Genomic DNA, 16,733 nt, shown 5'->3' on the forward strand with positions numbered 1-16,733 from the left:
CACCTCAAGTAAAAAAAGAAACGCCACTGTGTATCCTGAGATTACACATTCCTTTATTAAAGAATGCTAATGGAGACAAAAAGAAACTACCCTGAAAAGTGCAAAGCATACATGTTAGAAGTGGAAATAACTAATCCAAAAATAAATAAAAATAAGGGAGGAATAGCATCCTAATTCATGGAGCTATTTACTATAGGTTTTCACTCAATATGCTTCAATAAAAATGAGTAATTATTGTGAGTCATGTGTCACTAATTATCTCTGATGCACACAGAGGCTTGTGGAGCATCGCATATCAAAGTGCACTGTGAGCTCTTCTAGCACATATCAGGTTTTATCAAAAATGTGTATAGTACTGGTCATGATTCTAGCAATAGTAGGCTATCAAGAATGAGAAGAGAAAACAATATTCTCTCTGTATTTTTTTCATTAAAACAGTACTGAATGAGAAAGATGTTATCATATTTTTAGCCACATTCTCCTTTATTTTGCACCACATGCAGCCATATATACCTGTGTATTCTTCTTCCTGTAATGGCTTTAGGGAATAATGAATGAAACAGAGGGACACAGACTTGTTGGGTCATCTGGCCTTTTTCCTGGACTTATTTTAGGATAGTTTTCCTAACTGAAATTCACAACACCTGGCACACACAATCTAGCTTTGAATATGGAAACAAGTAGGCCTAGTTGTCTTCTCACCTGCACTGATATCAGCCAAGTGTATGGTAATTCCTGTGGAGTTAATTGAATAACATTGGTACCAATCAAGAGTCTGTCAGAGAATAATCAGACACAATGTTATGTCATCTCTGAGCATGAGACACTTGATTAATGTACAACGTTCCTTCATGTGATAGCATTTCATTTATAATTTAGAGAGAATTTTATTTTTAAAGTCAGTCTGTGTCCTTCTTAAATGGTATTATGCAGTCATATCTTTACCTGCATTACATCCATATGTGGGTAGCTTTGTTTCAGTTGTATTAAAACTGCAAGTTAAATTAAACAACTGAAAATAGTATTCCCTATACACACAAGAGGCTAACTACATTAAAAAGTATGCACATGTATTTGTGCTTACACACACACGAGGGATTTTTGGTTCTTGATTCCATCAAATAAAAAGGTACATTTATAATAAAATATACAATATAATGCTGGGATTGAAATATAGGTTTATGTCTTCAAAAGCAACTTGATATTTTAGGTGCCTAGTTTGACATATGCTATAGGGGCCTGATCTTCCAAAGCTAGGTACTTAAAAGTTTTGGGGAATCAACCCACTGTAAGGTCCCTGAAGTTAAGAAGGATTATTACTAATTATTTTGAAAATCTGATCCTATTTGATTTCCTGACTAGGATGTTACTATAATAGACTTTGAAAGAATCTTAATGAATTTTAGATTGATAGGGGGGGATGTTTTGTATATAAATAGACTTCTACTCTATAACCTCTGTCTTCCTTTTGAAACTAGCTTTCACTACAAGAATGACACCAAAGATCCCCACAACTATATAAGCACAAAATTATTGGCTACTGGACTGTCATCAGCACAAAGTGGCCTAAATAATAAATGAACTTTTTATTAACTGTGGTATCATTAGCATAACAATGAGGGATTGTTTCAAAACAATCTGTATTGCTGCTACTCAAGAGCTCAAAGAAAGTGGTTCTCAGTTTCTTTATTTCTCCTAGAGGGGAACCGCAGGGGTTGTATTAAATCTTTTAAAATATGTTGGCAGTTGAAAAAGTGCTGCTGTTGCTCTGGTGACATTTTATGCTTTTTAATTGCTGTTAATGAAGCTGGCTGATACGTTCGTAAATGTTTTTACTTGTTCTAGTAATTTTAAGATTTGAAGAGAAACAAAACTGCCTGTGGATATGTAAAAGCTTAGTTCTGATCCATTATTTACATGAAATTTCCATTGAGAGCAATGGGGGATCTTCATGGGAAACTTCTTTTTAAGCAAGATGTTATGGGCTGCCAGAAGTACCAACAGCAAAACCTGCAATCTGTAAAAGTGTAAAGTTAGAAAAAGTTTCTACTTCTCTTTAGCCTAGTTTTGTATTTCTCACTTGGACAAAACTTTCATGGCCTTCAATAATTTTTTTTTATCCAAATAAAGATAAAAGATGGGACCCTGAAAAGTTAGACTGCTCTAACTTTTATCTGAGCCTGAATGGCACAAAATGAACTTTCCCAACCAGGAGATCTTACAAAGCCTTCAGCTGTCCTGTCAAATATGAATTTTCACGTCTACCTAGGAGAAATTTTACATTCTTTGCATTCTCCTATGCCTGAAGAAGGGTGAGTGTGCCCAAGAGCTTGCAAATAAAGACATTTTTTTTGCAAGTATCTAGTTGGTCTAATAAAAGATAACACCTCTACCATGAGTTCTGATTCCTTTTGCCTGTAGAGCAATACAGCTACAACCTGTATCCCTGGATCCTGGAAATGCATTTACACACATGGAGTAGCAAGGAAGAAACACTTACATTGGTGGGTTAGGAACTAACAGTGGTTATTCTCAGTAGTTTACAAACCAACAGTGTTGGTCTTTCACTAAAGAGAAACTAAACTGTATAGATTTAGGATGCTCTAAAATATAGGGTGTTTTCATACCTCTTCCCTCCTCCCCCACAACTTCAGAATCAGGGGAACTTAGACCCACCATTTCCCCTCTTCTTAGATGGATCAAGGGTAGATGCTGAGGGTCTGGGCCACTACCACCACCATGACCAACAGCTGATTTGAAGAACTCCCGGTGAAGACTAGAGAATTCTGGAGCCTGCTTGTCCATAGACTTGTGCCAAGTCTAGGCACTTGAACCTGAGTAAAGTGAGTGTTTTGATTCCTGGCTGAAATTGTCTTAAATCAATGTAGATGCCTGTGCAAGGTGCAAGGCAATGAAAATCCAGCCTATAAACCACATATGACATTTAAATAGTTTAGTTATGTGAGGCACAGAAGTCATAACTTCCATAGTTACATAAAGTATTATTATTATTATTTAGATTTATATCCTGATCTACACAGAAAGGCTCAAGTAAACATTAAGCAATCTCAAGTAAGTCACAACCTCCATTTTATTTTGAAAAGGGGATACAATCTTTATTTTAAGAACAGAAATGAAGTTTGCAATCCTCTGCTCATGGAAGTTACTTGCAAATTCCCCAATATTAGGTCCTCCAGGGTTTAATTTTTAATTGCATTTTTGTCTCAATTCCATAGATAACAAGGAATTAATGCAGCCGATAATTCAACCTGTTCAGATCTTTATCTTCCCAAAAAATAATGGAATGGCTTAAAATGATGACTGGAGTTTCACAATTCAAGTGCTTGCAAGCAAATATATTCAAAGGATTTGAACCAAAAAAGGATCCGACAAGCTTTAAAGGGCATCACATTTTTATCCTGAATTCATTTTATTTTTTCTCTCATCTATATATAGCTATAATACCAATTCAAATCCACTCTTAAATATGAACAATATCACACCAGAATCCTAACAGGGGAATTAGTTGTCTTAATTTTCTGATTTCATTATGTGTAAACCATAAATACATTTTTTTTAAAGTGGAAGAACTTCAAGAAAAAACAACAACATGCCATGGAGTAATATAGAATTAAAAAAAAAAAAATTAGGTATGGACAAGACCTCAGAAGATCATCAAGTCCAATCCCCAACTAGATCATCCCAGCCAAGACTTTGTCTAGCCAGGTCTTTAAAAATTCCAAGGATGGAGATTTCACTACCTCTCTGGGTAACATGTTCCAGTGTTTTATTACTTTCCTAGTGAGAAAGTTTTCCTGATATCTAACTTAAACTTACCTTGCTAGAACTTGAGACCATTGCTCCTTCTTTTGTCATCTGCCACCACTGAGAACAGTTTATCTCCATCCTCTTTGGAACCACCCTGCAGGGAGCTGAAGGTAGTTATGATATCCTCCCTTAGTCTTCTCTTCTCCAAAGTAAATAAGCTGAGTTTCCTCCGTTGCTCCTCATAAGTCATGTTCCCCAGCCATTTAATAATGTTCATTGCCCTCCACTGAATTCTGCCCAGTTTGTCCATGTACTTTCTGTAGTGGGGGGGCCCCAAAAACAGGACACAGTACTTCACCAGTGCCAAATAGAAGGTAATAATCATTTTGGTTGATCCACTGGCAATACTCCTACTAATGCAGACTGGTATGCCATTAGCCTTCTTTGCAACAAAGGCATACTGTTGGCTCACATGCAGCTTATTGTCAACTGTGATACCCAGATCATGTTTTCAGAACTACTGCTTAGCCAGTTGGTCCCAAGCCTGTAGCAGTGCACAGGATCTTTCGATCCTAAGTGCAGGACTTTGCACTTGTCCTTATTGACCCTCATGAGATTTTTTTTGGCCCAATACTCTGATAACCCACCCAGTTTTCTGTCCATCTTACAGTCCCTTCATCCAACCCATACTTTCTTAGCTTGTTTGCAAGAATGCTGTGGGAGACCATATCAAAAGCCTTGCTAAAGTCAAGGTATATCACATCCACTGTTCTCCCCGCATCAACAGAGCCAGTCATCTAATCATAGAAGGCAATCAGGATGGTCAGGCCTGACTTGCCCTTGGTGAATCCATGTTGATTGATCCTGATCACTTTCTTCTCCTCCAAGTGCTTAGAAATGGATTCCTTGAGGACCTGCTCCATGATTTTTCTGGGGACTGAGTTGAAGCTGACTGGTCTGCAGTTCTCTAGAGTCACCTTCTTCCCTTTCTTAAACATGAGCACTATATATATGCCCTTTCCCAATCATCTGGGACTGCTCCAGATTACCACAAGTTTTCAAAGGTAATGGCCAGTGGCTCTGCCATCCCATTGGCCAACTCCCTCAGCAGTTTTGGGTGCATCATTTCCTACCCATGAAGTTATATGCATCCAGATTTTCTAAATAATCCCTAGCCTGCTTATTCACCACTGTTTGCTGCTCACCTCCTCCCCAAACTGTGCTGCCAGGTGCAGTAGACTGGGAGACCGAGGTAAGAAAAGGCACTGAATACTACAGCCTTTTTTGTATCATCTGTCACTAGGGGTGTTTCTCCCATTCAGTAATGGACCCACACTTTCCCTGGTCTTCCTTTTGTTGCTGACATGCTTGTAGAGACCTTTCTTGTTACCCTTCACATCCCTTGCTAGCTGCAAATCCAATTGCACTTTAGTCTACCTGATTTCATCCCTGCTTGAGCAATACTCTTAACCTCCTCCCTAGTCGTTTGTCCAAGTGTCCACTTCCTGTAATCTTCCTTGTTGTGCTTTAGCTCACTGAAGAGTTCTCTGCTAAGCTAAGCTGGTCTTCTGCCATACTTGCTAGTCTTCCTGAACATCAAGATGGTTCATTTGTGTGCCCTTAGTAAGGTTTCTTTAAACTACAACAAGCTCTCCTGGACTCCTCTCCCCCTCAGACTGGCTTCTCAGTCGGGATCCTGCCCATCCCCTGAGTGAGTTAAAATCTGCTTTTCTGAAGTCCAGAGTCCTTACTCTGCTGCTCTCCTTCCCTCAGGATCCTGAACTCAGTCATCTCGTGGTTGCTGCTGCCCAAGTTGCCATCCACTTCTATGTTCCCAACTAATTATTCCCTATTTGTAAGCAGTAGGTCAAGAAGAGCATGGCCTCTGGTTGGCCTCTCTAACACTTATATGAGGAAGTTGTCCCCAATACTCTCCAAAAACATTCTGGACTGCCTGCACACTGCTGTATTGCTCCCAGAAGATGTCAGGGTGATTGAAGTCCCCCATGAAAACCAGGGCCTGTGAGCTGGTAATTTCTGCTAGCTATTTGAAGAAAGCCTCATCAACCTCATCTATCTGGACTGGTGGTCCAAAGCAGACACCTACTATGCCATTTGGTTGCTTGACCCTCTAACCTTAACCCAGAGACTTTCAATAGGCCTATCTCCAGTTACAGATTTTTTACATAAAGAACAACTCCTCTTCCCCCCTGCCTGAACTGCTTATATTCAACCATGATCATACTCCAGTCATGTGAGCTATCCCAACAAGTCTCTGTTATTCCAATCAAATCACAGTTCTGTGACTGTGCAAGGGCTTCCAATTCTTCCTGCTTCTTTCCCTGGCTCCATGCTTTCTTGTACAGACACCTGAGGTAACTAGCTGATCGCCCTACTATCTCAGGAAGAATGAGAAGGTCTCCCTGTTGTGCCCTCCTGCTTGTGCTTCCTCCAGGTCATCTGCTTCCTCCCTTACCTCAGGGCTTTGGTCTTCATTCCCTGGTGAACCTAGTTTAATACCCTCCTCATTAAGTTAGCAAGCCTGTCTATGAAGATGCTCTTCCCTCTCTTTGTCAGATAGACCCATCTCTTCCTAGTAATGCTTCTTGGAATGATAACCCACGGTCAAAAAAGCCATATCCCTGCTGATTACACCATTTATCTGAAGGATGTGTCTGTACCTGCCTGGGCCCTTCCCTCAGACCTCCATAGCAGTATCATTGGTACCCACAGGGATGAGCACCATGGGACAGTAGTGAGAGGTCTGGCTGACTTTCAGTAATCCTTCTGTGACATCTTGGATCTGGACTGTGGCCAAGCAGCAGACTTCTAAAGATAACAGATCAGGCTGGCAGATGGATGCTTCTGTCACTCACAGAAGGGAGTCACCAACCCATTGCTTCCTCTTCGTGGTAATAGTCTTCATCCACCTACCTTTGTGGGGGTTGGCATAACCTCTCCTACTGATGAAACATGTTTCTCCTCTTTATTAGGACTCCATACCTATTTTCCAGCCAAACTGCTTCAGGTGGGGATGAAGACTTCTGTTTGCTGCCAGAGGTCACAGGCTTCCAGCTTCCACTTTCCTAGGAGTTCATGTCCTCTTCCTTCTCCAGCACCATCTCTGGCAGTCCTTCTACCACAGTCCTAGAGGCTTCCTTCAACACGAAATTGAACTCCTCATGGCTGAAGATTTTTTTGAGTCTCACCACTTCCTTTAGTTCTCTTATCTGCCTCCTGAGGGACACCAACAGGAGGCACCCCTCACATCACAGGCACTCCCCAACCTGGCTGTCACGGCAAGGAACCTGAAAGCCACAGCCCCCACAGCACCAAACCAGGACCTGAGTGGAAACCTCAACAGTGAACAGTCCTGCCTAGACAGACACCTCACAGGTGTAAGCAGAGGCAGTGGCAGTGGTTCTGGCATTGCAGTGTCCTCCAGCCAAGGTCTCTTAAATCCATCGCCTACCTCTTCCTGCCCCTCTCTCCAGCAGACCTTCCCTAGCAGAATCCCCTGCAAGCTGGCCCATTTTCTGCTCCTTAGTCCTAAAAAGTTACCTTTCTTCTGCTAACCTGCTTCCTCTCACCAAGCTTACAATGAAGGAAGGTGAAAAAGACAGTTTCCGGGCAAACTCTGTAGCAAACTCCCCACTCACTCTGGTCTCTAGTTAAACAAGGGACTTAAGTATTCATCTAACTCCCAAGTTTTAGCTACTTATGCTGAACATCTAGGTTAGTTACACTTAATTAAAGAACTTACCTTAAAGGCTCCCTGTCAAAGCGGAGGCAGCAAACTGACCTGCAGACTGACTTGCAAACTGCTTGCAAACTTCCCTGTTTGCTGTCCCTGTGCACTTGCACATATCATGCTACAGGCAGCCAATAATTTAATATTTTCATGTAACTTTAAGGCAGCAAACACAGAAGTTAATGAATGCTGAAAGGCTCTATTATCACCTTGAAAAAAGAATGGTATAAAGTTGCACCTTCTTTTAACAGAAGAGTATGCATAGTAGAACGTGAAATTTTCCAAAAAAATATTTTGTACTGTAGGTGGGGCAGTTATCCTATTATATACAGCAAGCTATGAAATCCCTTTCACATTCAAAAAACTCTTATTAACATCTGGAAATCAGACTAAGAAAAAAATGTGTAATATTTCCATTTTATGCAAAAAGCTCACCCGTTCACATTTCATATAACACTGGACACGGACATACTATAAAATACATATTAATTGTTTGCTTCAAGGACTTGCAAACACTTGTTAAAAGCAAGGAACTGAATAGGCATACTTTATTGAAAAACAGGCAAAGAATTGCTTGAGCTGGATATTTTGACATGCAAAACTCAGATCATATTCAGCAAAAATCTGTCAATATAACAAATAGCTGCATTCAGTTATGAAGTGCAAAGATGAAATTAGTTGGAACTCAGTCCATTTTAACATAATTGCAACATTGCAAGCCTGAGGAGGCACCAAGACTACCTCTTCATTATATTGAGAGCCAGAGACTACCACTATTACTCATATTGAATTGCACCTTGCAATTGGTGCGACTCCTCTGGGAGATAGAACTGACTGTGTGACTGACTGGTCAAATCTAATCCTAAAAAAAATAAATCTAAACTATATTAACTAAACCTAAAATTTACAATAAATTCACCAGTATTTTATCCTGGCTTAACTGGTGCTAGAGTTCCTTGTGGGTGGGAACTTCACCAAAAAATGTTTTATGTACCAGCCCTGAAACTAGTAAAGCAGTGCTAGCCAAAACTATGGTTGCGGTTGTGACCCATGTACTTATTTACTTATATGGCCCAGGCTACCATACTAATTAAGCACTTCATAGTACTACTAGTTGAAACACTACTATTCTCATTTCATAGAAGTGCCATCAGAGTTGGAAGGAAACTAAATGACTTCTCAAGGTTGGTGGTGGTGGTGAAATAAGGTCTATGCAGGTCTACTGAAGCTCAAGCTAACACTAAGACCATTATTTCATCTCATCTCCAACACACTGGAAAGTTGGGTTGTTCAAAAGAGACCTTTTGTTTAAACCAAGAATTCCATACTCTCTGTTCTCATTAATTAGGGACAGCCAGGTTTTTTCTCTGTTCTACTTAATATTAAAAGGGTGAGATCTGTTTTGAAAAATCAGCTCTGTCCACATTGGGCTTTGGATGATGTTTCCTACGCTTTGGCAGTATGGGGAGTTCAACTCATTATCCAGGAAAATAAATTCCTAGCTTAAAGATCTTCATCTCTTCATGTGGCTACTTATGCATGGTAAAACAAGAGTTACCTTTAATTCAGTGAAGCTATGCCAATATACAGCTATTATTGTGGCTTCAGGATTCAGCCTGTTGTGTCAAGTGCCTATCACACAACCCACAATACAGGATAAACATTCCCCCTTGCAAAGGTTTTTTTCACTAATACTTTCATTGATAAACTATAATCTCCATGGTAAAATCTCTGAATCATATAAAGTAGTGCTGGAAACTACCAATTAAATCTTCTAATCTCCTGCTCATTAAGTGCATGATTTATCTCTTTGGAAATGTTATAGAATATTTGCAAAGCAGAAATAGGCAGTTAGAGACATAAAAGAGGCAATTCATATACCTAACACAGGCCCACATGTTTTTCTGGACACTTTTGGGACATGGTATATAAGGGAAAAAGCAGTAAATGAGATGGAAAATCCCAGTGGAGCTCCTTCTCCACCTTCCATGGAGGAAAGGAATATTAGGACCACATGGCTAGATCCTTTGGTCTGCTTTCTGTGCAAGTAGCCCTGCCCATAAGAGGGAGGAAGTTAAAGGTAATTTAAAGTCCATACTCCAGCCAAATAACTGGATATGAGATCACTGGGCTACTGCCAGGGAGCAGCTTAAAATCAACAAGAAGTTGCTTCAATTTGTGCTAGCTTCACAGAGCCCCAAATAAATGTTCCAGAAGCTTGACACGATATTGCTAGAGGCAGTGTCATGCTTACTTTCCTCCTGCCATAGCGGTCAGTGGATAGAACGACATATGGGGATTTCTCCTGTACACCTTATTATGGAAAAACTAGGACCCAGATGGTGTCTCCTCAATCCCCTGTTTTGTGTCCTTGAGTAAAGATGGTGCAGAGAGGCACCCCAGAGATTCCAGCCAGATGAAGAGTGGTTAAAGTTGTAACCTACAGTCACTCGGGACTTTTTCTTATACTGACTGGACTTTCTCTGCCCTCTGCTTACTGCTATTTCATTCAATCCTCTTTCTTCCCAAATCTTTTCATCTCATCTTCACTCCACACTCACTCCTCTTACTCCCTCCTCCCCCATACATTCCTACCGGCTCCCTTCTCTACCCATTTCTATTTAGCTTATTTAATGACAAGCAAACCCTTTTCCCCAAAAATTCAGAGTAGGGTGGAACTAACGTAATATTTACCTCCATCACAGCATTTTTCTTTTTTTTTATGTTTACGCCTTCTGTATACATATCTTATCTATTTGGTCGCAAGATCATCAAGGAAGCTATCATACATTTGTACAGATCCCAGCAAAACAGTCATTCTTGGCTGGCCCTTATACACTCCACTTTTAGGCAGGTAATTAGCACTTATGTGGCTAGAGTGGTGGCATTTTAGGAAGTTTTGTGACTCCATGAAAGTCAGAAAAATGAAGGCAGGTCCTCCCACTTGTTAGCCCTATAAAATTAGTGGTTGGGGAACATGCTCAGGTAATAGGACCAACGTTTTAAGTTCCCCAACACTCAGAGGGTGCTTGACTCTGTACTTCCTATTTCCTAACATCATGCTGTAATAACCAGGCCATGGGCTAGACAGGGCCAAAAGCAACCTTTACCCTTCCTGCTAAAACTGGCCCAGTGGGAGCCAGGAGGGAAAGATACATGGCTGGAAGCTCAGTGAGGTGGACACTGCCCTGAAAGGAAATGTGCCTTGGGTTCTGCCTCTCGGTGCTGTTTCTGAATTATGTGTTTTAGTTAAGATAACAATGAGAAAAGGCAGTGGGGCAGGGTTTCTATTCTGCTGGGGAAACAGGGGGCAGAACCAGGAGGCCAGGAAGGTGCCTGGAATAGATCCCTTGAATACTACTTACCCAACTAACTCTAAATCAAACAAATGATGTTTAACTATCCTAAGGGGAGTTTAATTTTGGCCTACCAGAATAAGTATCATTATTACTATCAATAATAATAATACCAGTAATCATAACAATAGCCACTAAACTGGCAGTCCCAAGGCTTGCCCTGCACGTGTGCAAAATTCAAGCGGTGGATTCATAGCAGCCTTGCTGCAGGGAAGGAGTGCAAAATTGTCCTAATTAGGCCTAGGATCTAGTCCGGTTGTTACAAAGACAGACCAAAGCCCATCTGGGTTGGTAGAAGGCTGCAGGCTTTGAGTGCACTGCATATGAAGTGACAATCAGTTACTAATTTAATTAGTATGGAAGATAAGCTGAGAAGATGCATATATTCTGCAGAAGTAGCTGGAAGCAGAATTTTAGGGTAAGACTAATAAAGGAATTGCAAGTCTTCCAGACATTTGGAAGATTGAAGCAATAATAAAGTAAATGGAGTCAGTTATAAAAAAATATAAATAGCCTTTGACTAGGTAAGTGGCCTTTCCCATTTATTCCTCTTATGTTCTTTATTATGAACTTGATGACTCAGTTACACTTTGCACGTGGTTTGGATTGTGAGCAGCACAAGCTAAATGTGGCAAAATAATTTGAGCTGAGGCTTGAATTCTTCTAAATTTCCTGAAATTTGTAAGCTCACAAATTTCTGTACATCCCCTGGAAACTGCATATGCAGAAAACATCAATTAAAAGCATATTTTCCTTCCCTAGATTCTTTTTATTTCAGCAGAGTTTGTCAAAACCTCAAGGAATTCTCATGCAAATATGAAGAAGGGAAAAATTATTAAAATAACATAGAGTCACCAAATGAAACACTAATAGCTGACATGCAAGGAGGCCCTGTACCACAATTAAGTGGAGGATTTTAAAGCAATTACATTGCTATTAAAGAAACACTGCATGGGCTTTTAAGAAAAATAAGTTTTAGAGGTGAACCACATCAGGATTTTGAAAGCAAGCATTTTTACTGTCTACAGTAGATGGATGTCAATAGTTTGATGCAATGATCATTTAAAATTCACACATGCAATCACTATATGGTGTCAAAAACATAACAAGCAACTGTACAAAAAGACGAGTGATCCTTTGATACCCAAAGTGCATTCAAGGGGCCTGATTTTCAGGGGGAGGGTGCCTAATTTAGACAACAGACAGAGACAACTCCAAATGCAAACTTCTTGCTATCATTGACCACATAACCATACATTCAAATATACATTGTAGTAATATGCCTTTCCAAAACAAACAAACAAAAAACATTTAGTCTTCAGTCTTACTAATCTGTAAGCGCAACATTAAATGCAAAATTAAAAAGCTCCCCATGCGCATGTGACTGCAATTACCGGGGCACTAGCCTCCGTACAGAAGTTCACCTTGCGCGCCCAAGTGTGGTGGTAATATGAATAGATATCAATAATTGTGGACACCCATTAAGAAGCCCGCTCCTTATTTATTGCTCAGCTATTGAGCTGAATGTTGCACACTAACATCTGTGGTAGGGACGTTTATCGTCTGTCTTACCGTTGAACGTTAAGAACACCCTGGCTTGAGGCAGTACCGATCCTTTCACGCTGCTAGAGAAAATAAACATCCCAAGCACCACGTGGAGGGCTAGAAATGCCATTTCTTCTGATTTGCAAGTTAATATCCAAGAAATGAAACCTACAAGAAAAAAAGAGCCCGTTACTGACTTTACCTCGTATAAACCGCTGGAGACAAAAAGAACCGTTCAAAGCATCAGGTGTCCCAGAGCTTTGCCAGACCAAAGCTGTAATGCATGACAGAGTGAAGGAGGCACTGCTCTTCTGCTTTTGCTTTATACATCTGAAAACATTTTGTTTGGCTATGTTCTTTGCTGGCACTAAAAGAGCTATAATCCTGTTAGGTGGAACCAATATACAGTTTTTGGCTGAGTCAAACTACAGGATTTAGATCTTTTTTTTTTTTTTTTTTTTAAAAGGGCAATTCCACCTGCTGGAAAAATAGCTATGCTAAATGTCAAGGCAGAGCAAAGCAACGATGGGAGATAGTGTTCCATGAAGAAAAACTGGCTGATATTTTTAGATCTCTCTCCCTACGTACTTCATAGTTAGTATACTATTTTTTAAACTTAAGGCAGGTTCCTAATTGCCGTCAACTCCCTTTTTATTCATGCTTTATCCAGTGTAAAATAAATTACAAAAAATAGGTTGAAATACTGGCAATAATGGCTAGTGTACTGCAAAACATGGGCAGAATATCATCATTTTACTCTTTATACTTAGCATCCCTCATTTTCTGCTTAGGATAGGGACTTTAGCTGGCTTCCCAAATTTTCATATTATAAGAATACTTGACACACAAACACCCTGGTCACTTCATTATACCATTCCTTTTCGACAGTTCAGGTGAATGAAACGTGTACATGCCAATACTCCCCTTTATGGTTAGCCTATCCCTAAGAAAGAGTATTAAGAACATATAAAAAAGCACATAAGTATGTGCCAAACTGGGTCTGACTACAAGTTGACCCAGCCCAGTGTCCTATATCTCACACTGGCAATGGCAGTCTTTCACACCACAGAGTATAGGTCTTAAATTAGGGTCAGCATCCTAATCACCAGGCATGGTGCAAGGAGGGAGGGAGAATAAGATGCTGGAAGTACTACAACCTGTCTTATTTTCTAATGGCAGTGTAACTCATTCAAGACTCAATCTGTTGGAATCAACAGGAGCTTTTCCCTTGGCTTCAATGCATTTTGGATCAAGCCCATAAAACTAAATGTCATTCAGAGCTAAATTGCCATTTAGCACCTTGATAAGGTTTCCTATTTGAATATCTCAAAATGCTTTCCATAGGTTAATATAGCCGCACAAAAGCAGGTGAGTGTAAGTAGCCAAGTCTGAAGCTTCAGAAATGGAGGCTAAGAGGTGTGAAGGGCCATCCCAAGATGCCACCAGCAGCCTGAACATCTATTTTCACCAGTTTAACTCCTTCAGTATCAATGGGTTTACATTGGTTTAAAAACTGGTTTAATGTAGCAGGAAATCAGTTTCCTAGTCAGCAACCTTGCTAGAAATAAATCCTACATATTCTAATTCTCAGCTCTTATCCTTGTTCCTCCATTCTGGATATGCTTTCTTATACAAGTGTAATATCTAGGGCTCAGTGGTTCTGGAAGGTAAAATGTATTTGATTCAATCAGAGTTAAGGGCACTCAGCACTTTTCAGTATATGATCCTTAGGGTAGGGAAATTCACTCAGAATGGTAACATTAGGCTTTTGCTTAACCTGAGTACTGATACTATCTAGACTTGGCCTGCACACTGTGCTCCACAAAGGCCACTGCCAAAAGCCCTGAGATATTGAGGTATTTCAGAATCTGTGTTTATTCAGTTCCTAGCTTCCATCCGACCCTAGCATCTCTGAATCCTAAGACTAACACTTGTCCTAAAAAAACCTGGCTCTGACCACCAAATCATGTCATATAAAGCAGTGAGCAGCTGTCAGCTATTGATGACTAGGTCAGGACCAATTTGGGCAGGATTCACACTATTGACTTAGAGGTAGAAAGTGCAGTGTCCTATTACTAAACCTCTCAGTCATCCAATATCCACTTACTGTAAATCATTTTGAAAAGAGCTACAATCTGCATTAGAATTATGCACTAAATCAAGGGCTGGAAGGAGGGAAAGACAGCTTCAGCAACAGTCAGATTGTGTTGGAAATCTAAACCTTTTCCGTCTGATCTGTAGTGTAGAGAAACACATGGAGATCAGGTAACACAGTGTTTCTTCACTAACTGGCAATGATCACTAGTACCAGGAAGTCCCAAATACAGATCTGAATTGCAAAAGGTAACTACTCATCCAGGAACAGTTCCAGGTTGTTTTTAAGAGTTTGATAGCTAATATATTTGTTGTAAAGCCTTTGCCAATAATTTGAAGCAAGCTAAGTCCAATATTAACACCACTGTGCAGATTTTAAATTTCAAACCCTCTCACTAGCCCATGAAGTATCCTTTTACTTAACCTTCTTCAAAGAGTGAAATGCCATTAAATCCCAATAAGGTTGCTTTCTCAGGCTAAAACAAATGGCCAATCACACAGAACATGTGATTTTAACAGATGCAATGGGATTACAGCAGTAGCATTATGCCTTCTTTGCAATACAGATAGAAGGTGAAGGAAGGGAAACTGTTGGATTGTGCCTGTTCTACTAAATAAAACTGGAAAAAAATAGTGAAACAAGTTTTGGTTAACACTTTCCCCCTCCTCCTCCTACTTCTCCTGGAGATCCTAATTAAATCAATTTTCTGAGTGAAATCTGAGTGAAACACTTCACTGCTTGAATTGCAGCTTTTCACACTTGCAACACAGTGACAGGCAATATACGATCCTAAATATAAGCAGCATGTTCCCTGCCCTGTTGTTAGGTACACAAATAATATGTGTACAGAATTGTCATAAAGGTATCTAAGGGCTTTGTTATCACAGCTTTCTCTGACATGTGGAAACAGTTTGGATGTAAAAGACTTACGTATCTTGCAGTGCACTGGCAATTAAACCCAAACTTGTTTCGGTTTAGGATCTTAGTTTGGACTTCTATCCCAGTTCTGTATTCATCTCCACAAAGTCACTAACATCCATGTGTCCTGTATACATGATCTGTACTGGCAACCAACAGCACTATAATCTTAAAAGTACATTGGTTAGGCACTGACACCATAAATGCAATGACTAAGTTTCATTTCTCACTGTTCTTCCTATTCTGTCAATATGGAAAAAAAATTAAAATAAAGCAAAGAAAACTGTAAAGCTAAGAATTAAAGTTGCATTCACATGGACTTTCCCTTTAAACATGCTACACTATTAAAAAAAAACATGTTCTGGCCTCGCTGTAAAGTGCTGTGCAGGTGTCATATGTTAAAGGCTGAATTCCCACAGTATTCTCTGCAATTAAAATTATGCACTGGAAGAAAACAAAGAAGAAAAATAAAAAAAATTATGCTAATGTGAAAAAACCCATATATTAATTATCTCGAAAAATCAATCACATTTCACATCTATTACAGTGCTAAAAGCAAACTTCAGTTATGCTTACCCAGCTACTGATAGCTATCTCTTTTCTATCAGTTTATGGACTCCACTCCTTTTACCAGAGCACTTTAATTCCAAACCTGGTTCATTTTTGGGGGGCAGGAAAAGACTCTTTCCTCCTGCTGGTTGCAAATGTACTCCCAGTTTCTTTGTACAATAATCCTTATTGCTATAGTCCTAAGGCACCAGGAACTCTTCTCCCTATTCCTCAATTAAGCACCTAAGAGTGAATGGAAAGTAGCTGAGCTCTGACGGGGAAAGCTTTGGTTTCCAATTACAGCCACCACTCATTCTGGTCCTCCTGCCCTCCCAGCAACTGCCTTCGAGAGGCAGCTGAACTCCAGGCTTGAATACATCATTAGGCTGAGCAAATAGGGGCTGTATCTCATAAATAATGTATGCGCCACACCCATAAGGAAGAGAGTGAGAATGAAAAGCAGAAGGGAAGATACGGGGAGAGCGAGAAGTAAAGGCAGGCACAGGAACAGGAGTAAAAAAGGCGGAGAGATGAAGGGTGAAATCAGGCGACGGACGCCAGGACTGGTTTGCTCCACGCAGAGATGCCAGCTCTTCAGCTGTTTGCTTAGCAGCCTGGAAGAGAAGGCAGTGTCTTGAAGGGTGGGCTGAGAGGATCTTGTGCAGCACTTGGAAAGCAGACAGGCCCAGTTTGGCCATAAATATCCAACTGCACTGCACTTTTAAATGGAAAAACTGATTAAATCCTTTTA

At 40.2% G+C, this 16,733-nt stretch overlaps 1 protein-coding gene across 1 annotated transcript in view; it reads right to left on the bottom strand.

Annotated features, from left to right (window-relative positions):
• Positions 1 to 16,337, bottom strand: part of SEMA3C (semaphorin 3C) — a 182,707-nt gene extending 166,370 nt beyond the window's left edge. The window contains exons 1-2 of the mRNA XM_006026627.3: positions 16,010 to 16,337; positions 12,448 to 12,588 (exon numbers count right to left, since the gene is read on the bottom strand). Of these exons, the coding sequence (XP_006026689.1) occupies positions 12,448 to 12,550 (103 nt within the window). The 5' untranslated portion in view covers positions 12,551 to 12,588; positions 16,010 to 16,337. The remainder of the gene's footprint in view (positions 1 to 12,447; positions 12,589 to 16,009) is intronic.
• Positions 16,338 to 16,733: the final 396 nt, after the last annotated feature.

The sequence above is a fragment of the Alligator sinensis genome, unplaced genomic scaffold, assembly GCF_000455745.1.
Source record: "Alligator sinensis unplaced genomic scaffold, ASM45574v1 scaffold481_1, whole genome shotgun sequence".
Classification (NCBI taxonomy): Eukaryota; Metazoa; Chordata; order Crocodylia; family Alligatoridae; genus Alligator; species Alligator sinensis.